The sequence below is a fragment of the Harpia harpyja genome, chromosome Z (genome assembly GCF_026419915.1).
Source record: "Harpia harpyja isolate bHarHar1 chromosome Z, bHarHar1 primary haplotype, whole genome shotgun sequence".
In the NCBI taxonomy this organism is placed as follows: Eukaryota; Metazoa; Chordata; class Aves; order Accipitriformes; family Accipitridae; genus Harpia; species Harpia harpyja.
Window position 1 is genome coordinate 78516968 of NC_068969.1, and position 25928 is coordinate 78542895.

Consider the following 25928-nt stretch of genomic DNA (forward strand, 5'->3'; position numbering starts at 1 on the left):
CTGTAACTACTATCAATTTGTTTGAAAGTGGTTATTAAAGTATCCTGAGTGATTTCATAACATTGCTTTTCTGTTAACCCCATGGGTGATTACTAATGGTACTCAAATAGGAGTGAAAATTAACGAGAAGGTAACCTTGTAGATAAGGTCTGCACCATACTAGTAGAAGGTCTTACATTCTGCCCCCCAGAGACTGTAGGTCTTCTTTTGAATTTGCAGAAATCCTACAGAAATTTTTTATGAGCTTGAAATATGATCCAGAGTTCTCCTCCTGAAATCACATTGCCAGGTTACCTGCCTTGGTTTTGGGTTTTTTTTTTGTGTGTGTGTGTGTGTTTTGTTTTGGTTTGGGTTTTGAATGATTTATCCTCTCTCATTAATAAAATACAGTAGTGTGCTATCTGCTACTCTTTCAGATGTAGTCCCTTGCTGTGGCAGTGAACAAGATGGGCATGAAGCAGAAACTCTATTTGTATGTGTATTGGTTTGATCAAAGTTACATAACTACTTCTTTTGTTGGACATTAATCATTCATGAATAGAGGCCTTTCAAGGAAAGAAAAATGTGAATCTTCTTATGACACAAAGCCAAAGCTTTTTGATAGTCAAAGTGGCAGTCTAAGAATGGTGGTGGTGTTTGTTCCCACCAAATTGCCTGTTCTAAACTGTTACTCAAGTGGAAGTTCTACTTCATGTGCAGTCTTAATTATTTAGGAGCTACACATCTGTCTTTTCTTTTCTAAGAATGAACAGTCACTCTAGCATATGCTGTTCCGAGAACTATAACAAGAGTAGTTTTGTGTACTTGAACCCCTTCTTATGTAATTCCCAGTCCTGAAATGTTTTTGTTCAAGTGCTGAAGCAGTTCTGACCGTGAAACTTCTGGTGTTCTTTGCTTCCACTGATAGTCCCTTGCTTGTTTGGTGGGTGGGAGGTAAAACCTGAAAACAGGAACCAAAATGGTATCTTCATACTGGTGAATATAAACCATGTCAAGGGAAGATACTCCCTTCCTGATAGCCTTCTTTCCCTTCCCAATGGTTTTCTTTATTCACTCCTTCCTTCTTTTCTTAAGAATTCCTTTCTTGGCTAATTTCTTATTTTGACTGAGTTCTGCCATTTTTTTTATCTATCCAACAGGATTGTCTAGTCAGCATGAGAAAGTTTCAGATATGGTCTCAATTTACGTATATACAGTATCTATGACTATTTGTCACTGTCCTTTTGAATGCTTCTCTCCCTTGCAAGTCGTGTTTGTTGAATTTAAGTCATTTCAATCTGTGTATAGATCTTTATAGAGAGATTTTTCTTTCCTTTCATTTCTCTCTGGATTCCCCAGAGTTAATGCACCTCTTGCATAGACTGTTAAGCAGAACTTAATAAATACATTTGTATCCAGAATCTGCATTTAAACCATTAGTCTGCATTGTGTTGCCTTGGCATGTACATACAATTGCCTGGAATTTGTAACTGTTTTTCCCAGAAGATAAGGCATGCTGTTTCAAACTCCTGAAGCAGTTTGAATGCAGTTAGATCTTACAGTTAGATTGGAAGTGTCTTAAGAGGTTCATGATGGATGGCTATAGGCTGTTTTGTAAAGACAGGCAGGGAAGAAGAGGTGGAGGAGTCACGCTTTATGTTAAGGAGAACCTTGAATATATAGAAGTCAACTATGGCAATTCTGGAAGCCCTATCATATGCCTCTGGGTCAAGATGAAGAGGGGTCATCTCCAAGGAGGATCTTACAGTAGGCATCTGCTACCAACCTCCAAACCAAGACAATAAGGCCAATGAAGCAATATTTGGGTCACTTAAGCAACCTTTGGGTCAGCAGAGCCTCGTTCTTACGGTGACTTCAATTACCCCCACTTTTGTTAGAACAATACAGCAGCTCAAATGTCATCCATCAAGTTCCTGGAATGTGTAGAGGACTGCTTCCTCATATAAATCTTAGATGTGTGTCGTGGTTTAAGCCCAGCCGGCAACAAAACACCACTAGGCCGCTCACTCGCTCCTCCCCCCCTGGTGGGTTGGGGAAGAGAAAATATAACAAAAAGCTCATGGGTCAAGACAAGGACAGGGAGGGATCAGTCACCAATTATGGTCACGGGCAAAAGACAGGCTCAACTTGGGGAAAAAACAAAATCAATTTAATTTACTACCAATCAAATCAAAACAGGATAATGGGAAGTAAAACCAAATCTTAAAACACCTTCCCCCACCCCTCCCTCCTTTCTGGCTCCACTCCACTCCCAATTTTCTTTACCTCCTCCCCCGCCCAGCGGCACAGGGGGACGGGGAATGGGGGTTGGGGTCAGTTCATCACACGTTGTCTCTGCCGCTCCTTCCTCCTCAGTGGAAGGACTCCTCACTCTTCTGCTCCAGCGTGGGGTCCCTCCCACAGGAGACAGTCCTCCATGAACTTCTCTGGCGTGGGTCCTTCCTATGGGCTGCAGTCCTTCAAGAGCTGCTCCAGTGTGGGTCCTTTCTGTGAGCTGCAGTCCTTCAGGCACAGACTGCTCCAGTGCGGGCTTTCCCATGGAGTCACGGCCATCTTTCGGGGCATCCACCTGCTCCGGTGTGGGGTCCTCCGTGGGCTGTAGGTGGGCATCTGCTCCCCCACTCCCCTCCATGGGCTGGGTGGGGAGAGCCTGCTGTCTCACCATGGGCTGCAGGGGCATCCCCTCCTCCGGCGCTCCTCCTCCCCTCCTTCTGCACTGACCTCAGTGTCTGCAGAGGGTGTCCTCTCACATCCCACTCCCCTCTCTGCTACAGGTTTCCCATTCTTAAGTATGTTATCCCACAGGCGCTACCACCGTCGCTGGTGGGCTCAGCCTTGGCCAGAGCTGGGTCTGTCTTGGAGCTGGGCAAGCTTCTAGCATCTTCTCACAGCAGCCATCCCTGTAGCTCCTCCCCCGCTACCAAAACCCTGCCACATAAACCAAAACCAATGTGCCAACGAGGAATGAGGCACTGCTGGACTTGCTACTCACAAACCAAGAAAACCTGCTTTGTAATATCTCGGTTAGTAATAGCCTTGGCTGCAGTGATCACAATATTGTGGGGTTTGGGATCCTGCTGAGCATGCTGAAGGTTAGTGCTAAGACAAAGGTTTTAGATTTTAGAAGAGCAAACTTCAGCTAGCTCAGAGGTTGATTGGGAGGGATTCCATGGGAAGCTTCCATGGAGGATAAAGGAGCTAGCGAGTGCTGGAAGGTTTTCAAGAACACTCTCCTGGAAGCACAAAACCAGTCATGCCCTTTAAAGGTAACGGAAGCGGGCAGAGCAAGAGACCCCCGTGGCTTAACTGTGAGCTTCTGAGTCTGCTCAAAACCAAAAAAAGAAGCATACCAGACATGGAAAAGTGGACAAATACCTGTTGAAAACTACAAGGGCATTGCCAGGGTGTGCAGAGATGCAGTTAGAAAAGCGAAAGCTGAGCTCAAATTGAAATTGGCCAAAGATATCAAAAACTACAAAAAAGGGTTTTTCAGGTACGTAAACAAGCAGAAAGAGAAGGAAAATATTGGCCCACTGTTGAACAGGAGGGGTGAGCTGGTCACCAGTAATGCTGAAAAGGCAAAGGTTCTCAACACTTCCTTCATCTCTGTCTTTATCAGCACTGTTAGGTCCCAGGCCTTCGGAGAAAAATCCAGGTTGATGCAAACACAGACCCACCATCAGTGAAGGAAGAGTTGGTATGTGAACTGTTACAGGAACTTGACCCCTACAAATCGATAGACCCTGACAATATCCACCCAAGGGTGTTAAGAGAGCTGGCTGACATTGTTGCGAGGCTGCTCCCCATAATCTTTAAGAAGTGGTGGAGATGAGGGGAGACCCCAGCATGCTGAAAGAAGGCTAACATCACCCCCATCTACAAGAAGGGCTTAAAGAAGGATCCAGGAAATTATAGGCACATCAGTCTTACTTCAGTCCCTGGGAAAGTTATAGAATGAATCCTCCTGGGGCCTATCACAAGTCAAATGAAGCATGGGATTGGGAAAAGCCAGCATGGATTCACCAAGGGCAAATCATGCTTGTCAAACCTGATGTCCTTCTATGACAGAGTAACCTGCTCAGATGATGTGGGGCAAGCATTTTCTACCTGGATTTCTCCAAGGTTTTCAATATGGTTTCCCAGAGCCTCCTCCTAGAGAAACCAATGCGTTACAGTCTAGACAAGTGGTCTGTGTGGTGGGTGGGGAACTGGCTGACAGACCGCCCTCCGAGAGTGGTGGATAATAGCTCCTTTTCAAACTGGCAGCCTGTCACAAGTGGGATCGATATTGGGCCCAATGCTGTTTAATATCTTTCTAAGGGATCTGGATGATGGGATCAAGTATACCCTGATGAATTTTGCCAATGATACCAAACTGAGTGGGGAAGTGGACACTTTGGAAGGGAGAGCCACCCTGGAGGAAGACCTGGATAGGCTGGAAGAGTGGGCTAACAAGAACCTTATGATGTTCAACAAAGACAAATGTAAGGTCTGGGAAAACATAATCCAAGAGTGCAGCACAGACTGGGATCTACCCATCTGGGGAGCAGCTCTGTGGAAAGGGACCTGGGGGTCCTGGTGGACAAGCAGCTCAGTATGAGTGAACAGTGTGCTGCTGCAGCAAAGAAAGCCAACAGGATGCTGGCTGCATCAACAAGGGCAACACCAGCAGAGATAAAGAAGTCATTATCCCACTCTACCCGGTGCTTGTCAAGGCACACCTGGAATACTGTGTTCAGTTTTGGTCCCTACTATGCAAAAAAGATGTGGACAGGCTGGAGAGGGTCCAGAGAAGGGCCACAAAAGATGATCAAAGGACTGGGAAGCCTGCAATATGAGGAAAGGCTGAGAAATCTGGGTTTGTTCAGCCTTGAGAAAAGAAGGCTTGGGGAGACCTTATCACCATGTTCCAGTATTTAAAGGGTGGCTAAAAAGAAGATGGAAACTCCCTTTCTACAAGGAGTCACACAGAAAAGACGAGGGATAATGGATACAGGTTACTCCTGGGGAGATTCTGGTTGGTCACAAGAGGAAAATTTTTCACAATGAGAACAATCAGCTCCTGAAATAATCTCCCCAGGAGAGTGGTGGATTCCCCAACATTGGACACTTTTAAGATTTGGCTGAACAGGCTGCTCGGCCATCTTGTCTAGACCCTGTTTTTGCCATGAAAGGTTGCACCAAATGATCTTTGAGGTCCCTCCCAACCTGGTATTCTATGATTCTATGATTAGTTAGAACCCAATGTCTAAATGATTTGGGCAATTTGAAAAGTCTCAGTCTGTACAACCAGAGCATTGATTTTTGTAGCTTTTGCTACAACATAGTGTTTCTTTTAAATCTTTTGATTGAAAATCGGTCATCTGTCTGTGGTCTAGGGGGTAAAGATGACATGGCGGTGTTATTACAAAAATGATTAAGAGTTTAGCATATAACATTACTGGTAAAGAACAGAAATCTATTTTTAGGAAACTTATGCTTGAATTCTTACTTTCTATGCAGACTACATCCTCGGCTATTAAAGGTGCTATCCAGCTGGGAATAGGATACACAGTAGGAAACCTTACATCAAAACCGGACAGGGATGTTCTTATGCAAGACTTCTATGTCGTGGAAAGTGTCTTCCTACCGAGGTAAGGACAAACCTATTCAATGTATTTTCAATAGGATTTCATAATGAAACTCTTAACTAGATATTTCAAACAAGGATTGTTTTCCAGTTCTAACAAAATGGAGTTAGAGTAAGTTTAATGTATGAGAGCTTGAAAATTATCCTGTCTTCATGTTGTCATTGAAAATGAAGGTAGGGAGAAAAATGGGAAGATATTCAACTGAAGATTTGAGACTTGTCACTTTGTGGTGGGTTGACCCTGGCTGGATGCCAGGTACCCACCAAAGCTGTTCTATCACTCCCCCTCCTCAGCTGGACAGGGGAGAGAAAATGTAACAAAGAGCTTGTGGGTCAAGATAAGGACAGGAGAGATCACTCACCAGTTACCATCACGGGCAAAACAGACTCAGCTTGGGGAAGATTAACTCAATTTATTACCAATCAACCAGAGTAGGGTAATGAGAAATAAAACCAAATCTCAGAACACCTTCCCTCCACCCCTCCCTTCTTCCTGGGCACAACTTCACTCCTGGATTCTCTACCAACCCCCCCCAGCGGCACAGGGGGACGGGGAATGGGGTTTACGGTCAGTTCATCACACGTTATTTTCTGCCGCTTCATCCTCCTCAGGGGGAGGACTCATCACACTCTTCCCCTGCTCCAGCATGGGATCCCTCCCACGGGAGACAGTCCTCCATGAACTTCTCCAACGTGGGTCCTTCCCATGGGCTGCAGTTCTTCACAAACTGCTCCAGCATGGGTCCTTTCCACGGCGTGCAATCCTTCAGGAGCACACTGCTCCAGCGTGGGTCCCCTACGGGGTCACAAGTCCTGCCAGAAAACCTGCTCCGTGGGCATCTCTCTCCACAGATCCGCAGGTCCTGCCAGGAGCCTGCTCCAGCGCAGGCTTCCCACGGGGTCACAGCTTCCTTCGGGAACCCACCTGCTCCGGCATGGGGTCCTCCATGGGCTGCAGGTGGATATCTGCTCCACCGTGGACCTCCATGGGCTGCAGAGGGACAGCCTGCCTCGCCATGGTCTTCCCCACGGGCTGCAGGGGAATCTCTGCTCCGGCGCATGGAGCATCTCCTCCCCCTCCTTCTTCACTGACCTTGGTGTCTGCAGGGTTGTTTCTCTTACATGTTCTCACTCCTCTCTCTGGCTGCTGTTTCTCTGTCTGTCCCAACTTTTTTCCCCTTCTTAAAAATGTTATCACAGAGGCATTACCGCTATCACTGATTGGCTCAGCCTTGGCCGGCAGCAGGTCCGTCTTGGAGCCGGCTGGTATTCGCTCTCTCGAACACAGGGGAAGCTTCCAGCAGCTTCTTACAGAAGCCACCCCTGTAATGCCCCCCCTGCTACCAAAACCTTGCCACACAAAGCCAATACACACTTCTAGAGAAGGAAAGTAATTGTGATACTTTCAATTAAAGGATCTGTTGATTACAGCAGGAAGTGATTTGTGGATCTATATGCAATTAAGTATTACGTCCAGCATTCACATGTTTGTTTAGTTTCTAAAAACTGAGAATAATATTTGCCATTTTGTTGAGGTGTTGTCAAAATTATGAAAATTCAAGTCCTGCAGTGTCAAGAATAATATAAGAATTTACACTATACTATAAAATTCTACCCAGGACTTCAGCCTGTGATGAAGCTTAGCTCTTACTAGCTGGCTGCAGGTTGTGCACCGTTACTGCTTTGCATTTGGCTACCTCAGCTTGTATCGCTGCCAAGTTGATGGTATAGAGTTTGTAATAATATAGTTATGCTGATGAGAGAAATCAAGGTCATACTCATTTGGGTGCTTCAGAAGCTGAAGTACAGTGCCATGTAACTTTTCCAACTTACATTTGCTAGGAATGGATGAAGAAGGTTTAGGAAAAATATATGTCAAAACCAGGATGACTTGCTCTGTTCAATGTTGTCTGGGTTCTTAGAAGTGCTAAGTACCAGTAGTGCCCATCATTTCTGTAAGGGCATGCTATGATTGCAGTATTCCCTGAATTTGGGAATGCTGTCTTTGAGTTTTTCAAAGTTTTGTTCATGTGCAGTTTGAATACTACTTCGTAAACTCTTTCTAATAATTTACAATGCTTAAAAATTACTGACATCACTAAAACAAAGTTAAAGTGACAATGTACAAAATAATTGCAAGCACTTTAAAGTTGATCTCTCCTTATGTAAATTTGCTTCATTCAACTCCTGTTTTCCTCTGAACTGAGAAATCCTTTAAGGAGAAAAAGATCTGTTTCTTATGTGAAATGAAGCTTTTACATTACATTGTTCAGTTCCTAGTAATTGAGGGTATTCAGATCCTTGTTCTGGTGTTAACTATAAGGTTTGTGCAAGTTTTGTAGTCTTTCTCTCGTAGATGAGGTAAATATAGAGAGGTTAACTATGTGCATGTGGTTTCCTACACTCTAATCACAAAATTTTGCTTGTTTAAAAAAATCCAAATTACAGCTGAGAAATTTGCATATTATGTAAAAGTTTTTATTGGTCTGAAAAATGGAGTGAGAGGGAGTGAGCCATCATATTTGTGAAGTGTGTGACTGTGACAGCAATGCAGGTTTCTGTAGTCTGGCTGCGATGCCAGGTTTGTTGTTCAGGGAAATTAAATGAAACATACATGCTAAAACTGTTTTATTACATAGCACAGTTTTGGGAAAAAATCTAATCTCTATCTTTTTTAACATAGTTTTAAAGGAACAAGTAAAATAAAATGGTTTGTAGTCGATAGCATTGCATGTTTTCTCTCCTGTGAAACTTCCATATACACTCAGAAATGAGACTTCTCTGTTTTGTGTTGGTTTAAAGGGAGAGCTGGGAGAGATCCCTTCTGCCTTAGAAAGAAAACAAAGGCAGAAGGAGTAGCCTGTTTGCGCTGACAATATTTATTATAGAAGCTTTAGTAGCACCTTTCCGGACAGCTTCCTATAAATAAATAAATAAATAAATAAATAATATGAGGAAAATTAGACAAAAGTAATAGCCAGAGCAGCATAGCTTTTTTTTTGCATAGCTATCTAGTAAGCAGGAGTATATAACAGTGAGTCATCTTGACTACAACAAAGAGCCTCTCTATAGAGAGCATTTGCTGATAACATTCTCTGTGAAACTAAAAATTGGCTATCCATAGCAATCTCTTAAAACCATGACACTTGATTTTTTTATGCTAATGCACAGAAATGTCAAATTTCAAGTCCTTCCTGTGTCTCAATGTAACATGCACATTCAGTTATCTAAAATGGTTTCAATCCAAAGTGGCATTAGTTTGCATAAATTGTTATCATTTAGGATTGCACATAATGATACAGGCTTCTTTCTTGCTGGTTGAGGGTGTTGAGACATTGCGTGTTTCATGATGGCATTATGTGGATTGCTCCTAAGTCATATCTATAGGTAGCTTCGTTACCCTTGTCAGAGGTAAAAAGCTAAGGTTAAGCGTTCTTTCAGATAGGGCTGCGCTCCCAAGGTGCACCTCAGGTGCTCTTCACTTTTTCCGATGACAGTACCTACATGTGAAGGCAGTATTGTTAAAAGTCATTACTTTAATGATTTTTTTTTCCCCTTTTGGATTGGTTTGGGTTGAAAGCAATTAGCTGAAATTAGTTACACCAGCAGGTCCGGTGGGCTGACCTCTATGTGGAAGCACCTCAGAGCAAGCCAAGGTTAAGTAACTTTTTGCCAGATGTCAGCAGCTGGAGGAGAACCTGACAGTGCAGCAAGTGTGGTGCTGAAAGCAGGTGCTTCCCAAGCAAGGAGTAGCATTTTTTCCACTTGCTTTGGGTACGCATAATTCAGCTGCAACTGCAAGCAGGCTATTAGCTGAACTTCCCCTTTGTTGTGGCCAGTTCACAGCAGCCTGCCTTTTCGCAACCTGTCCTGCTCCACCTTCCTCCCATGTTTCCCCTACATCCACCTTGCCTCATACGGGTCTGGCAGCGAGGTGAGACGACAGCTGTTTTGCAGAGTCATGGGCACACCTGCTGCTTTGACAGCAGCAGACACACTGTTATGGTGGCAGCAATAAAATAGACCTGAGCTAGTAGAAATGCAACAAAACAGCAGCCTGCACACCAGCAAGCAAAATAGTGTTATCTGTGGCCTTTTACTGTCAGGGGAAAACAGTCAGCAGTTGTTTATAAATTGTTATCAGTTGCAGAAGATAGTTGTTTATAAATTGTTATCAGTTGCAGAAGATAAATAGTCTCTGCATATCTCTCAGCCCCTGAAGTAAACCTCAGCACCACCTGTACCTCAGCTTCGGTAACCATAGCAAAACACTTCCAGGATTTCATGAAGGAGAGAGAAAAATGCCAGGGGAAAAAAGTGGTCCATTCAGACCTGAACATAACTGCCCTGTGTATTGTGGGAGCTTTTGATCTAAATCAGGAGTAACTCCATGGATTGCAGGTTATGCCTGGTCCACAGTTACTTTGTAACTGGCTTAAATTGGTCAGAGTTTAGCCCAGATTCATTCAAGTGTTTATTTCAGAAAGTGACTTTGAGTGAAGTACAGGCATCTGTGTAGAGTGGGTGGATTTGAATTGGTAAGGTGCTTGCTTTCATTTGTACATTGTAGTGGTGAACGGGGGTGGAAAAGTGCCTTTGTCACTTTCTGCTTCACATTGTGGCACCCCCTTCATCCCTTTCTCTTCAGCCTGCCCAGGAGTTTATAACGTGTTGCATTTGGGAACTAAGGGAGGTATTACTAGGGGCTGCTATAAAGGAGTTAACTGAGAACCACTGTCCAGATTGAGTTTAAATGGCACTATGCAAATATGCTCCTTGGACTGAGAAAGAAATGCAGTCTGCAGTGACCCAGTTGATTCTGAAGATACAGTGTCTGAAGTTGCCGCCCAGCTCCCTGAATAGGGTGAAACCCCGGGGGAACTACGCCAAGTAACTTCTCTTCTGGCTTTTAAATGCTGCTTTGGAAACGTAGCAAGAGAGTTGCTTACCTGGTGCTGGTAGTGCTGCAGCAGTGGCTGGAGAGTTCAGTGGGAAGGTTGTGCATCCCGCCTGTGCTCTGTGCTCTGTCCTATGACTCAGCTGTGTGAGGCATATTCTCCCCTTCCTGCATTCTGCTCTGTGCCCCTGACTTACTTGGTTGTAACCAGTTCATTTCTTGGTGGCACATTTTGTCTCCAAATCAGTCATTTGTGCAATGTGGCTACAGCAATGTTTTGACAGCTGTTTGATTCAAGTGTGGAGATGGCTCCAAGTAATGTGGCCATGGTTAGAAAGGCTCCTTGCCGAGCTAATAAGCCTAGCTGTCTCAGGCAGTGGTGGCTTGAGCTGGTCACTGGGCCACGGGGCCATGCAGCTGCCTGTGAGATGGCAATGTGTGCAGCCTGCTAAGCTCTTCCAGCAGACGTACTAAGTAGGCACATTTTCTATGGTGATGCTTGACAAGCCGAACAGAAGCTGCTCCATTCTGTCAGCTAACTTTGGCTAGTCAGTCATATGCAGCTTCAGAAATGCAGAGCATTTGGAGCAAGGCAATATGTTTCAGGCTCCATCTCTTTTTGTTTTTTTAGATGGAGGCTGCTGCTAAGCACAGCTGTGAGTCTGACCTTTTTACATCAAGCTGTTAATCAGTCTTATGCACTTCCCCTGCTAATACACTTAATTTTCAGGGTCTAGACCCTGCATATTGAGAACATTTGCTATGGTTTCTAATTTAACTAGCAAGTCTGTTATATGCTGTTGACCTGTATGCACCCTGCACCTACAGTCATCTGTACAGTGAATTGGTTCAATTACAAATTGCTTTCTTGTGATGCTAATGAAAGATTATTCACTGCTTTCTGCTATTTAATGTCAAAAGCTTAATATTGTATTATGATAGCATTTGGATGACAGCCCAAATAAGTAGTCAAAAGTACTAAGAAAAGTAAAACCTTTGACATATTTTAACCAGTCTGGGCTTTATCCTACATCTGAAACTGAAGTGTACTGTTTTCTGGTGTGTTTTTGAGGACTGATTTAGAAAAATGAGGAAAACTGACACTTGCCCTTGGAAAAATCCTTGTACCAAACCTGTATCATAGGTTACCTGATGTGCTAAGTAGTGTCTTTGTAATTAAAGAAGTTAGTAAAGAATGTTCTGCAGGTTCAGTGTGAATAGTACTCAAATGTTCACACTAACGCTTAGTTGGTGTGTAACTTATGGCACTGTATTTGTTTCCAGTTGCGCAGTTTCACAAGACAGATAAGAAAGTGGCCTGAAGCCTTTGATAAAATGCTGCTGCTCTTCTTTGGTGCTTTGGTTGCAGAGGTACACAGGATGACCCAAGTTCTGACACACTTTTTATGGTTTGTGAGTAGAGTGATAGCACAGATAGGAGGAAGTCATTTATGTTTGCAAAACAAATAGGATTCAAAATGGGGATACTGTGGCAACAAAAGCAAAAACATGTTCATTATGAATTACTGGTCTTAGCTACTTCTGTTACTGTCAATTCTTGGTAAACCTGTGATAACCTGGATACTTGTGTGGTTATGTAGAAATATTTAAACTATTTTTAAAGTACTCTGTGATCCCTTGGTTTATTGGCATCTCCAGTTGGTTCTGAAATAGTCATATCATCATAATCATAAAAAATGTCTGTGTATTCAGCTGTTACATAGATATGATTGGCTTGACTTGTTTTGAAGATATTTACTTTTCACAGTTGTATTTCAAAGCTGCCTTGCAGAGGACTGCTTAGGATAGCATATAGTAACTGAAAGTATAGGACAACATACCGTGAAAAACAAGGATATTACCACTGGACTTTATCCCACAATATGAAAAAAACAAACATGCACCTATTTGTACAGGTAGCCATAATAGCTACTTCCATCATGTGGGAAACAGTTCCTTTCCTAAAATGATATATAGGAAATGAATACACCAAAGCACTACCTGATCTGTCAGTATGTATTTATTGGGTATGGTTTGTAGAGTTTAAACACATTTTGATGTATTGTAAAAGAGCAGCTTTATCCAAGAACAGTGAAACTGAGATTGGATACTCTTAGTTTTTTATATTTGGAGCATTTAATTTTAGATGTTTTATTTTGATTTTAAGATTTAAAAAAGAGTTGCTTTCACATGAGAGAACTGAGGTGTTCCTCCTCTTCACTGTTTTTACAGTAACATACAAGAAGGTTATACATGGGCCCACAACTACAGCGTGACTATTTCTTTTGTTGACAGCTACATCAGAGCCTATTGACATTGCTCTGTGATGAAAGCTTGCTATGAAGAGATGCAGCTAGCCTTCTCTGCCCCTTCAGATAGGTGTGCTATCTCCTGAATACGTCCTACCAGGGTGCGGCCATAGTAAAGAAAAGCTGCCGAGAAACATATCTGGGTGTCTGGTTCAGCAAAGTTTTTGCAAGCCATGGTGTTAGCCATTAAAAGTATAATTAGTTTTAGTTCATTTTTAGTTTGATACTGCACAACCTACACTTAAATCAGCCTTCAGCATTTACTAAGAGACAGGTTAAGATGCACATACTGTCATTTCTAGGTGTGCTTGATTTAAAAAAAAATCTAAAATTCAAGTATTAAAGCAAACGTGCATAGTAAGCTTAATCTCTCTTTTTTTATTCTACCTACCAATCTTTTGCTTTTGTGTGGTCTTACAGCTAAGGTTATTAAAATACCTCATAAGTTACAATTGCTTCCTAATCTTTCCAAAGCCTATATTGTTTGTCATAGCTTGTATACAGAGACTTGAATTCTTCAAGATTGCCAGAATCAAAGCTGGTATTAAAAGCCTTTATTTTTCCTTTTCTTTTTTTTCTGGTAGACCTGCACCCTCAACTATCTGAGAGGAAAATTATATGATTACCTTCTTTTTTTTATAGAGTACACTTCTATTATATCCAAAGCTCCATTTTGCATTAAGTTTTTTGTCAACAGATCACAGGTATTTTTCTTGTTCAACTTCAAAGACATAATCATCCCCATGAAACTCCCTAGCCTGGTTAAAAATTGTTATACGTAGTGCTTTGTGCACATACTTTAATCCAGCCAGAGTGAAATGCACTTGTAAAAAGCACCAAGAAAATGTGGGGATAAACTATGAAATACATTCTCTCAAGAGCTAATAGAGTGGAAGGTGAATAATTTCATGTCTAAATAGGGTAAAGATGTATTTACATCAAGCATCTGTACAGTGGAAACTGTCCTTTTCAGGTAAGAGCAAAGACATACTCAGCCACAAGGAATTTGAAGGTTTTCCATTACTGTAGGAAATTACTGGAAGTGAGGACGCTCTTTCTGTTAAAAGTAGCAACAAGAAAACCTTACAAACTTTATTCCAGAGGGGTAACCAAAAAATCTTAAATTTGTGTCAAGCTTGCTGCTTACATCACAGAGGAGCTTACTGTTGGGATCTTGTAAACTATTCTATTAGGCAGTGAAGCTGAAACTAATTGATATGTTCAACAGAAATGGTAGGGTGTAAAAGGGATTTTTTAAGATGATTTTACAAAGAATAAGGACACTTGTCTGCATAGTGAAATTGACTGTCATATCTGTAATAAAGTAAGCTCATGTGCTCTAAATACATGGAATTGCTCTCTCTGTAGATGCTGTTCCAAAATAATTGCTCTGTTTTGCAATTATTCTGGAATAAATCTCCACTTACTATACATACTGTCTACCTGCAGACCCAGTATTGGTCATTTTACTCCATATGCACTTATCCATGGTATTATCATAGCAAACCTCCTTATCTTCATTTCAGCCTGCTGAAGTTCCAACAAGAGTACATGTTCTGGTATAGTAAGGACATGTAATCTGTTTATTGCCACACTTTCACAAAAGAAGCTTTTGACTTATGGCTGCAGGAAGCAGATTTATAAAGGTATTTATGTACTGAAAGGTAGGACTTTATAAAAAAGTTTAGATGATTAATCTTCCCTGACAATGATGTGGTGCTTCAGCAGGGAACACTCTGTTCTGTTCTTGTCTGCATCTTACAACAATTAAATGCATTTACAAGTATGCCCCCAGGTTCCCAGCAGCTATATATGACCCCTGTGGCATCCTCATGTTGCACAAAAATTCAGTGAGACGCATCCAACTACATAAAACTTAATGTCAGACAAGACTGGCAGTGTTCTGAGCAGCTGAAAGACCTTAGAAGAAGCAGCATTAGCAAATCTTAACTGTAAAGAAAAACTACCATCTTCAGCCTAGTATCCTACAGATTTCCATTTTTTGCTGTCTAATAGAACAATAATGTACACGTGGATTTGATTTTAACACCTTGGAGTTGTGATACTGTAGACGATAAAGTGATTAGATGAGTTCATTAGGACTAGGCAGCCTTCACTAGTTTTTAAGTGTATGGTTGTCCTGGTGTCAGCTGGGATAGAGTTAATTGTCTTCCTAGTAGCTGGTATGGTGCTATGTTTTGAGTTCAGTATGTGAAGAATGTTGATAACACTGATGTTTTCGGTTGTTGCTAAGTAGTGTTTAGACTAAAGTCAAGGATTTTTCAGCTTCTCATGCCCAGCCAGCGAGAAAGCTGGAGGGGCACAAGAAGTTGGCACAGGACACAGCCAGGGCACCTGACCCAAACTGGCCAACAGGGTATTCCATACCATGTGATGTCACATCTAGTGTATAAACTGGGGGGAGTGGGGGCAGGGGGAATCATGGCTCGGGGACTAGCTGGGCGTCGGTCAGCGGGTGGTGAGCAATTGCACTGCGCATCATTTGTACATTCCAATCCTTTTATTATTACTGTTGTCATTTTATTAGTGTTATCATTATCATTATTAGTTTCTTCTTTTCTGTTCTATTAAACCGTTCTTGTCTCAACCCACGAGTTTTACTTCTTTTCCTGATTTTCTCCCCCATCCCACTGGGTTGGGGGGAGTGAGTGAGCGGCCATGTGGTGCTTAGTTGCTGGCTGGGGTTAAACCACGACAATGGTTTAACACTCAAAGAAGCAGCAGTATTCTAATGTCTTTGTATGTATCATTGGTCATCCACAACCATCTTTTTATTTGTGATTTCCAGACAGAAATCAAGTTGGTTTTTCCCTCCTTTCATCTCCTATTCAAGAGTCTGAAGTATATGCATTTCTAGAGCCTGAGAAAGCTTGTTCACCAGCTCACACTGTTTAATTAGCAGCAGTTCGGTCCTGTTGGTTTTGGTGGTATGCATGCAGGGGCAGCTAGGTGGCGTTGGATAGACTTCTGTCATTCTGTCATCAGTTATTAGTGGAAGGTGGCAAGTTTGTATGACAAGCATTAATTATACAGGATCAAAGCTATTAAATATTATCATGATATTTAATTTAGTCTTTGCAGGAATGTTGCTTAGAGTTTATTCCTTTTCATATCTGTGTGAATTCCTAGCTTTTTTTTTTTTTTTTTTGTATACTTTGGATATTCTTCTTGTGAAACATAAAGGTACATGCTGCATTTCTGAATAATTTAGTTAGGATAAATGAGTAAAGAAGTGCTGGAAGAGCTGATTTTGGCCACTGTGTCAAGTCTTGGATTTTGTACTCATCTAACAAATCAAACCATTCAGACTGACCAAACTTTGTCTTAAAGCTGTTCTTGTCTATGTTGAAATCACAGTATAGAACTTTACTCTTCTGCTTAAAAGCCTTCTTTTAGTTTCCATCATAAATGAATCCACAGCCACCTTTTATTTATTTTTTAGTTCTGGCAGCATTTTGCTGCTGACCTTTTCCTTTAGCTTAAATCATGCAGTATTCATCTCAAGACTCATACAACTGCAGCCTAAAAATACAGTGAGATGGTAAATATACAACATGGAAAAGAGCTAAGGAGGCTGCAATAATTATTTATTTATTTGTTTATTCCTTTGAGAAAGACTGTCTTCCAGGCTGGTCACCCTCGTAGTCTTTGTCTGTGCCTCTTCTAGTTTGAATCTGTATCTTGCATACAACTGCATATCATTTTCCAGAATTCCCCAAAGGATCTGTACCTTGTGTTCCTGTTTAACCAACTGAGCATGTAAGCTAGTGCTGGTTTAGATTGACGTGGGGTAAAACACATGACATGACAGGCAGACAAACAGAAAACCACTTTAAGGTCAGCAAAGCCAGAATGGCTTCCCAGTTCTGGACTATATTAGCAAGAAAGAAAGAGATACCGTAAGTGCAGTTAGCCTGCAGAAGAGACGAATGCTGAGGATGCCATTTCATAAATAAGGCTGAGCCAATCAATGTTTGCTGGCACCAAAAAATGTATGTAGTCCTGCTTCCTTCCCACTGCTCTGGCCACACGGTTCTGCTCTCTGTGTTGTGCTGTCCTTAGTATCCGTCTGACTCCCCTGCAAACCAACTCAGGTCACCAAGCTAGTGTGAAGTTGCTTTGCTGCGTTGCCTTCCAAACTTTTTCCATGAGCTTACATGAGGTGGGGGTGACCCTTCCTGTGTCAATAAGCTATTAGACTGGCTTACCTTGGAGGGATATTGGAAATTGTAGCATTAGTTTACACCCCATCTTTACGCAAATGTATATAGGTGGTGAAAATAGTCATTTCCTTTAAGGAGGGAGAAAGGAATTTGCTGGCAGTATTCCATCGCTCACAGACATTTCAATTACACTGATTAATAGTGATAGGGAGGTTTATCTGCATTTATGACTCTTGTCTCAGAAGGCCAATGCTTGAGTTAGGCAGCTTTACAGTAAAACTAGCTGCAAGGAGGAGGTCACTAAAAATTGCTCAATAATAATTGCATTTGGTTTATTTTTGTTTTTGTTTTCAGTGAAGGGAGCAATCTCACCCCTGCTCATCATTACCCTGACTTCAGATTTAAGACGTACGCACCTCTTGCCTTCCGCTATTTCAGAGAACTTTTTGGTATCAAGCCTGATGATTATCTGGTAAGAGCTTGCAGTCTTCCTTTGAAGTACAAATTGTTATAATGCATACTAGTTTCATAGTGACAGAAGAGGATGCTTTAGTGGTACCCAAATGGGTAGTAAATTTTGTGTGTGGAGTGGTTTATAACTAGTGAATATTTTTAGTGTTTTACAAAAATTTTAGTTCTTCATCTTTGTGTTGACTCCTATAAAAACCTGCCTTGTTGATTGACTTGAGTAACTTGAGTATTACTGCTCATTCAGGTCATTGTTTCTACAGAAGTTATAATCAGTACTTGTGTGACTTCTACCAGTTCAGTTCTAATAAAGTGCTCCTGTGTTATTTGCACTATTTATTCACTTCCGTAAGTAAGTGTTTGTCTGCAAATGTTCCCATCTAGCCTTGAGAAAAGTGGGTGGTGGGCTAAAAAAGAAGCATTTTAGAGTATCTCCTTTGTTCTCTGTATTTTATAGTTTGAAGACTTATTCCTTCTCAGTATTCAACTGTTATGTGAGAAGAAAGTGATGCATTTGCTGCCATAATAGAAGCAGGCTTTACTTGGCAGAACCACTTTGTGCACTGCCAGGGACGAGGATCCACTATGTTACTTCTCCTGTAGTTCTGCTTTCAGAAGGGTAGTGTAAAGCAAAGGGCTGGATTGTTTTCTAGATGTTTGCCTCATGTGCAGTTTGTCTCCTGCTGGTCCATCCAACAAATCAGAGTCTCAGTACAAATTAGCAATTTTATACATCAGAGTTTTATTGGTAACTTCTTTGAATGAGTTTTTTAGATCTTTTTGCTCCATTATTGATAACTGTTTCTTTAAAACCAAAAGAATTTGAAAGAGCTTGAATAAGTAAAAAAGAAAAAATTGATTAAATGGTGCTGAAACATTACTTAATATATTACTTCACTGACTTCTGCTTTGTTCAAGTGTCTTATAAGGGTTTTTTTCCTTCTTGAACAATGACCCTAAAAGCAAAACTTAGCTGGTTTTGCTTTTATTTAGGTTGAATGTGGATGTCTGATTTTATTTCTTTAGTACTATGTATGGATTTTGTATTACTAGCCCTCATGACAATAATTATGTATAAAAACAGATAATTCCTTTGAATTATAGATGTTAGTAGCAGGGAAGTGCAGTTGGGTTGGAGTTTTATAAATCACAGAATCACAGAATGGTTTGGGTTGGAAGGGACCTTATAGATCATCTAGTTCCAACCCTCCTGCCATGGGCAGGGACACCTTCCACTCAACCAGGTTGCTCAAAGCCCCATCCAACCTGGCCTTGAACACTTCCAGGGATGGGACATCCACAACTTCTCTGGGCAACCTGTTCCAGTGCCTCACCACCCTCACAGTAAAGAATTTCTTCCTTACATCTAATCTAAATCTACCCTCTTTCAGTTTAAAGCCATTACCCCTCATCCTATCTCTACACACCCTTGTAAAAAGTCCCTCTCTGGCTTTCTTGTAGACCCCCTTTAGGTACTGGAAGGCCACTATAAGGTCCCCCTGGAGCCTTCTCTTTTCCAGGCTGAACAGCCCCAAGTCTCTCAGCCTGTCTTCATAGGAAATGCTCCAGCCCTCTGAGCCATCTTCATGGCCTTCCTCTGGCCCCACTCGAGCAGGTCCATGTCTTTCTTATGCTGAGTGACCCAGAGCTGGACACAGTACTCCAGGTGGGGTCTCATGAGAGAAGAGTAGAGGGGGAGAATCACCTCCCTTGACCTGCTGGTCACACTTCTTTTGATGCAGCCCAGGATATGGTTGGCTTTCTGGGCTGCAAGTGCACATTGCCAGGTCATCCGGAGCTTCTCGTCAACCAGCACCCCTAAGTCCTTCTCCTCAGGGCTGCTCTCTATCCATTCTCGGCCCAGCCTGTATTTGTGCTTGAGATTGCCCCGGCCCATCTGCAGGACCTTGCACTTGGCCTTGTTGAACTTCATGAGGTTCGCACGGGCCCACCTCTCAAGCCTGTCAAGGTCCCTCTGGATGGCATCCCTTCCCTCCAGCATGTCGACCGCACCACAGAGTTTGGTGTCGTTGGCAAACTTGCTGAGGGTGCACTCAATCCAAACTTTGTCACCAACAAAGATGTTAAACGGCGCCGGTCCCAATACTGACCCCTGAGGAATGCCACTTGTCACTGCTCTCCACTTGGACACCAAGCCATTGACTGCAACTCTCTGAGTACAACCATCCAGCCAATTCCTTATGAACTAAGTGGTCCATCTGTCATATCCATGTGTCTCCAATTTAGAGACAAGGATGTCATGCAGGACAGGAATGTCATTGTGTATGTTGTTTATCTATCTCCTTTTATGGACTTGGCAAAAGATGAAACGTCGGCTGCGTTGCCAGCTGCTGAAAAGACTGTACTTCCTAGAGTAAAGCTATTGTCACCTGCAACTTCTGTTCCATCTAAGGAAGCATTTGCAGTAGCATAAATTAAAGATTATAGAAAGACTGCTTGCTGTTGATAAAAGATTTGTGATGCTCAGCTTAGCTACAAAATGACTAATCCCTGAGGGAAATTCCCAGTAAAGGCAAGTTGTTGCAGATTCTTTTTTCTCTTGGCATGGCAAAAGACACTAGTGATATGTTTCCAAGGAAAAGGGGCAACTAGAAAAGCTAGTTTCAAGATTGAGTGCGCCTTCTTTTCTTGAAAATGCAAAAGCAGATTTCCTTCAACAAACAGGTATTTTTGTGAAATACAGTTGGAATTTCAGTGTCTGTTGTAACTGATGCATGCCTCTGTTAGGGTTATACTTGCTCTGCAAGCATGTTAGAATCCATTTCTGTTGTTTCTGATTCTAAATGTGCATCACTTTGAAATCAAAGCAGGTTGCAGTCCTTTACAGTCTAGATGCAGATGTGATCAGAGGGGTACTATGATCATGAAACAAAACTATTTTTAGTTCGGGACCCTTTTTCCAATTGGTTATGACCAAATTGGTTAAGAGTTTGGTCCCAATAGCAGGTGTCAGGGTTCTGGCTGAACAGTCCCTCTTGTTTCTGTGAAATCTGGATCTGTCATGTAGTGACCATAATTGCAATTCAGTATCTAAAACACTTTACTGTAACAATATGCCAAGTGATGGTCCAACTGTGGCTGAATGGGAAGTGAAGTAAAAAGAGGAAAAATTACAGCAAGCGCATGTGAGTTTACGCTGTTAATTTGCAATGACAAAGCCCAAAGATTTACAGTTTCACGCTTTCAAAGGAGGTTGAGCAGTAATGCACTGTAGGAGTCAGACTGGATAATGAGGGTAAATACTTTTGAACAGGTGGTAGAATTAAATTGTTACTGGAAACCTCATGGAGTACTGGCATTTTGCAGGGAAACTTCCTGATCATAAAGTACTTAATTGTCAGGGGCTTGGGGATTGTCTTGCTTTTCAGTTTTGATTTGGCTTTCGTTAAGTGTCCAGTCAAAATTTTCTGGGCAATTTGTATAGCAGCACTTGGTGGGTAGACTTTTATTTTACAGGAATGAACTCAACTGTAAAATGACCAATACACAGGGTAGATTAATAACTTGTGCTTATGCTATACTGTTTTATTGAGCTTTAATGTTTAAGATAACTGGTTTCAAATGCTTACAACAATGACAGTTACTCATGAAGCTTTATATACTTTGGCAAGAAGAAACAGGTGTTGCAATACAACTGTTTATTTGCTCTGAAGGTCTGTACTGTTACAGACCAGTATTGCTGTTCTATCTGTAGATAATTGCAACTATAGGATTAATAAGAAAGGTCTGTTGCATTAACTGGAACTGAGTGAACTGGAGAAGCAGGGAGACAAACAGGAAACATTTTTATAGCAAAAGTCTCTTAAAAATTGCAAGCATGGGAAAAGCTTCAGCTGGAGCCAGGATAAGAAGATGCATTAAGGCACTGGTTTGAGTCCATAGGAAGCGTGCTTCTGTAGTTCAAGTGCTCACAAAAGAACATGTTTATTAGATTTTCTTGTATCACTTTTCTTTGCTATCACCACCCACTGAAATCAATGGCAAGACTCCAGTTGAATTTAATGAAAGCTGTTTTCAACAAACAAAACTGTTTTTTCTTGTGGAATTGCTCAACTCATCTCAGGCAATGACCCAATAAACCAGATATTTGTTACTGAAACAGTTATTCCTTTTGTTCTGAGAAGACCAGAAGACATACTGCACTGCTAAGAACAATTCCATGGTGCTTACACTACTTACAATTCAAGTCCTGTGTAATTTTGTTTCTTTCAAAGACTGAAGCCTTAAAATATTGGGCTGTACACTAAATCCATAAGTGTGTAAAATTGATGATATATAACAAAGGAAAAGAGTGTCTGAATGAAAGTTTAATGATATTTTAAACAAGCTCTCAAGTTTAATATAAACAGATATTTCTATGTTTTTGAGCTTAATGTCTCCTCTCCATTTAGTTTGCATGAAGCATGAAGTGTGAATTAATGGAGATTTAATAAATGTACGTTAGCCTTTGTGCGAGATCTGATTCTACTGCTAAGGAATACTCCTTGGTGTCTTTTTCCTCCTTAAAGTGATTGTAATTATTACTGTTTCCCCGTGGAAGAGGAAGCCTGTCTAAGCATCCAAAGTAATGGTCCTCCAAACCCCAATTTTTCCTTCTTACTGGTATTTAGTTTTTCTGTTTCAAACAGTTTTCAATCAGAAAACTACATTAGCAGCTATATCAAGGTTATTATTCTAATGATTTCAATCCCAGTTTCACAGAAGAGGACTTGCCTGTTTGTCTATAGTGAGAAACATCTGCTCCCACTGTGTTTGTCAAATGGTGGTGCAAAGCAAACAGTTGGAGTAAAAATGTCATCTTAAGGCTTCTGACTCAAGAATTTGCAATGCTGACAGTGTGGGAATGGACTCTCTCCACCACAACCACTCGCTTCATGCTGGGGAAAGTTCAGCTGCTGCAGTAGGACATGAAGAGGGACCATATGCTCTGCTCCCAACTGCTCTTCCATGGTTGTGCAGCATGTTCTGGGCAGAGTGGAGTATAACAACTGCCCTGCCAAATCACTGTGACCCAGCCTGCTGTACATAGTAGAGTTGCTGCAGTTGAAGACCAAAGAATAAGCTCCATGATTCTCCTGTGCCTATTTGAACCTGCAGTTCTTTGTATTAAACTTCTGTTTGAGTAACTCATGCATTGGCAGTGAAAAACAATTTTTGTCTCTTCCAGTACTCAATCTGCAGTGAGCCTTTAATTGAATTATCCAACCCAGGTGCCAGTGGGTCCTTATTTTTTGTAACTAGTGATGACGAGTTCATCATCAAAACAGTTCAACACAAAGAGGCTGAGTTTCTTCAGAAGCTCTTGCCAGGTTATTATATGGTAAGTAATTGAAGACTGTATTTTACCTGTATTTTTCCTGTTTTGTGTCACACTTCTGACAATTCAGTTTCATTTGTTGTCTTTTAATTTTTCATTGGCTTTATCTGTATTTTTCATAATTTTTTTGACATTTTTTACCTGTCTTTCAACTTTGTACCCCACACACCCATCAGAAAGAATAGATATAAATCAAGAATATGTTTAAGATAATAATTGCTGTTCTTTTAGCATTCAAGATGAAGCTGAATGTCGTCATCTGATTTGATACCAAACTTTGCTTCTAATAAGCTAGTAACAAGAAAAGGTTTCTAAATTTCTAATTCAACTTTTTTTCTCCATTTTGTGTTTGTCTACCCTCTGCATTTCAGAGTGGACAAAGAAACTAGACCGGTCAGTTTCACTTTTGTTTCTGGACTACTTCTAATTTCCATTTCTCATGTATTAAAACAATAATGTAAAAAATATTTTTATCCATATAATTTGTTCAAAACTTTATTTTTAAATTGATCTTTTTGAGGCCTAATGCTAAGTCAATTGTATTGTTTTATGTGTGTCAGTCATCAGAAAGGGAAACCATTGATCCAAAGTAAGTAGAACGTAATTCTCCTTTTGTTTTTTAAACAAAAGCCACTCATACATATGAACAGAGATTCTTCTGGGTGGTATGCGGGAATTCAGAGTATTAGACCTGTGACTGACTTTCTTTGCTTTCTTAAGTAAACACTTGAAAAGTTACCCTCTTTCTTGTACTAAAAATGGGGAATATTGTGATTATTACACTAAAGTAACATGGATTCACTGTTTGTTTAAAAAAAATTATGCACTTACAGCATGAAAAAGAGCAATGGTGGCAGGTACTTTTTTTATTGTTTCTAATCATGATCATCAGCTCAGCATAAGTTTGAGTTATTACAATAGACAAATATACAATGTATAAAATACAAGTATAAGGCCACTTTGCTTTGTTTCTAAGAACTTTTCCAAAGTGTAAAACTTTAATCACTGTGATTATTTCCTGTGAAAGTACTTTCTTCCCATAGTTGTATGTTGTGACTTAGTAATCATGTAAGACTTGAAGTAGTTTTTCCTCTTCTTGCTTTTTCATGCCAAAAACTGAGTGTAGTTGTATTTAGAAGGAGGATTTTTGCTCTCACCTCTCTTATCCTCTCCTAGTTAATTTTTTACCTGTTGTGGAATTTGGATTATTTCACACTTTTCTGTTCTGATGGTCAGTTGTGGTTCTGTTATGACCTAACACTCCTGTGGAGACAACTTAGTCATTTGGCACTAATCCTCAATGTGAAAAGCCTCATGGAGAAAGGGGTTCTGTTTTTCAGAATCCAAGTCAAGGTAATGAGAACTACAGTTGACCCAAACTCCTTCAAGCAGGTAGAATGCAAAGGTTGTTCAGCTCAGAATAAATAAATTAAATCTTCAGGATGCTTTTAGGTTTGGCCTAGTCTGCTCTTTCATGGGATGTGAGAAAGAGAAACCTGGCATAAATGCAGTTACTGCTCTTCTCTTGGCCTATATGAGCTCCTGGCAAAAAGACAGTGTTTATGCTAGCTTTCTGAAATACAGAACCACAAAGGAAATCAACTGGTCAAACAAACTATACTCAGTAAGAAAACAAGCACAGTTTTCTTGATGTTTGTTAATGTCCTTTGATATTAAAAAAAACTTTCTTAAGCATGGAAGTTTATTGAAAATAGACATATTTAACAATATCTCTTTTGTTTTAGAATCTGAACCAGAATCCAAGGACTCTTCTACCCAAATTTTATGGGCTGTACTGCGTTCAGTCAGGAGGAATTAATATTAGAATTGTTGTAATGAACAATGTTTTGCCCCGAGCCTTGAAAATGCATTTCACATATGACTTGAAAGGCTCCACATACAAACGGAGAGCATCAAGAAAAGAGAGGGAGAAGTCCAGCCCTACATTCAAAGACTTGGATTTCTTGCAAGACATGCATGAAGGGTTGTATTTTGATTCTGAAACACACAGCGCACTAATGAAAACACTACAGCGGGATTGTCGAGTGAGTAAAAATTATTAACTATTTAAACTTCTGTGTTCATATCTGTTCTAGATTTACCTCAGCAAAACAGAGAGTGGGACGTGGGTCTGTGTGCTGTTTAACCTCCATTCCTTTTCCATGCAATTTAATTAGGAAAAACTATGGATGTCAAACCACTGATGAAGCCTGTAATTTAGTTAAGCTGTTGGGATCTGAGATCATAGAATCATAGAATGGAATATCCTGAGTTGGAAGGGATCTACAAGAGTCATCAAGTCCAACTCCTGACTCCACAGAGGGCAATCTAAAAGTTAAACCATATATCTCAGTGTTGTCCAAATACTTCTTGAACACCAGCAGGCTTGGGGCCATGACCGCTTCCCTGGGTAACTTGTTCCAGTGCTTGACAACCCTCTCACTGAAGAACTTTTTGCTAATATCCAGTCTGAACTTCCCTGATGCAGCTTTAAGCCATTCCCTTGCATCCTTTCACCAGACACCAGCACCACCCTTGCTGCCCCCCTCATGAGGAAGTAAGTCTGCCTCTTTGTAAGTTAACAAGAGCTAGGAAACGGAATGGGGGAGGCAGTCTAGTGGCAGCAATCTTATTTCTGGAGCAAAGTAATTTATTCCTCAGCTGAAAGGTAGTGCTTAATGTCCACATAACGTTTTCAAGGCAGGAGAGGCATATCTGCCGTTGTCCTTTAAGAGGACCTTGGTGAATGGAATCAGTGCCTCTTGTGGACAGGAGAATTGTTGTAAAATGGATTTTTTTCTGTAGCAAAGGTAAGAAAATGTAAAGTAGGAAAAAGGGGAGTTATCAAGGTCTCTCAGAGTTTCACAAGATTCACAGGGGTTGTGGAAAAAAAAGATTGGCTTTGTCTGAGGGGAATCCTAAGAGTTTCATAATAAAAAAGCAGAATGGGTAGACTGAACTTATCACATAGAAGAGGCATCCTGAACATCAGGGTTTGTTGTTCACTGCCACCTGTGGTGCAAGACGGAAAGCGTTGTTTCTGCACATGAATAGTACTTTTTGTTTAATTTTCACAGAAGCCTGCAATGCCTTGTGTGCTTGG

General features: G+C 41.1%; 1 protein-coding gene across 3 annotated transcripts in view; it reads left to right on the forward strand.

Moving 5' to 3' along the window:
* The window catches only part of PIP5K1B (phosphatidylinositol-4-phosphate 5-kinase type 1 beta), a 124375-nt gene that overhangs the window by 48487 nt on the left and 49960 nt on the right, over positions 1 to 25928 (forward strand). For all 3 annotated transcript variants that reach the window (XM_052777776.1, XM_052777777.1, XM_052777778.1), the window contains 4 exons: positions 5503 to 5633; positions 17374 to 17491; positions 22676 to 22828; positions 24571 to 24870. In XM_052777776.1, coding sequence (XP_052633736.1) covers positions 5503 to 5633; positions 17374 to 17491; positions 22676 to 22828; positions 24571 to 24870 — 702 coding nt within the window. The remainder of the gene's footprint in view (positions 1 to 5502; positions 5634 to 17373; positions 17492 to 22675; positions 22829 to 24570; positions 24871 to 25928) is intronic.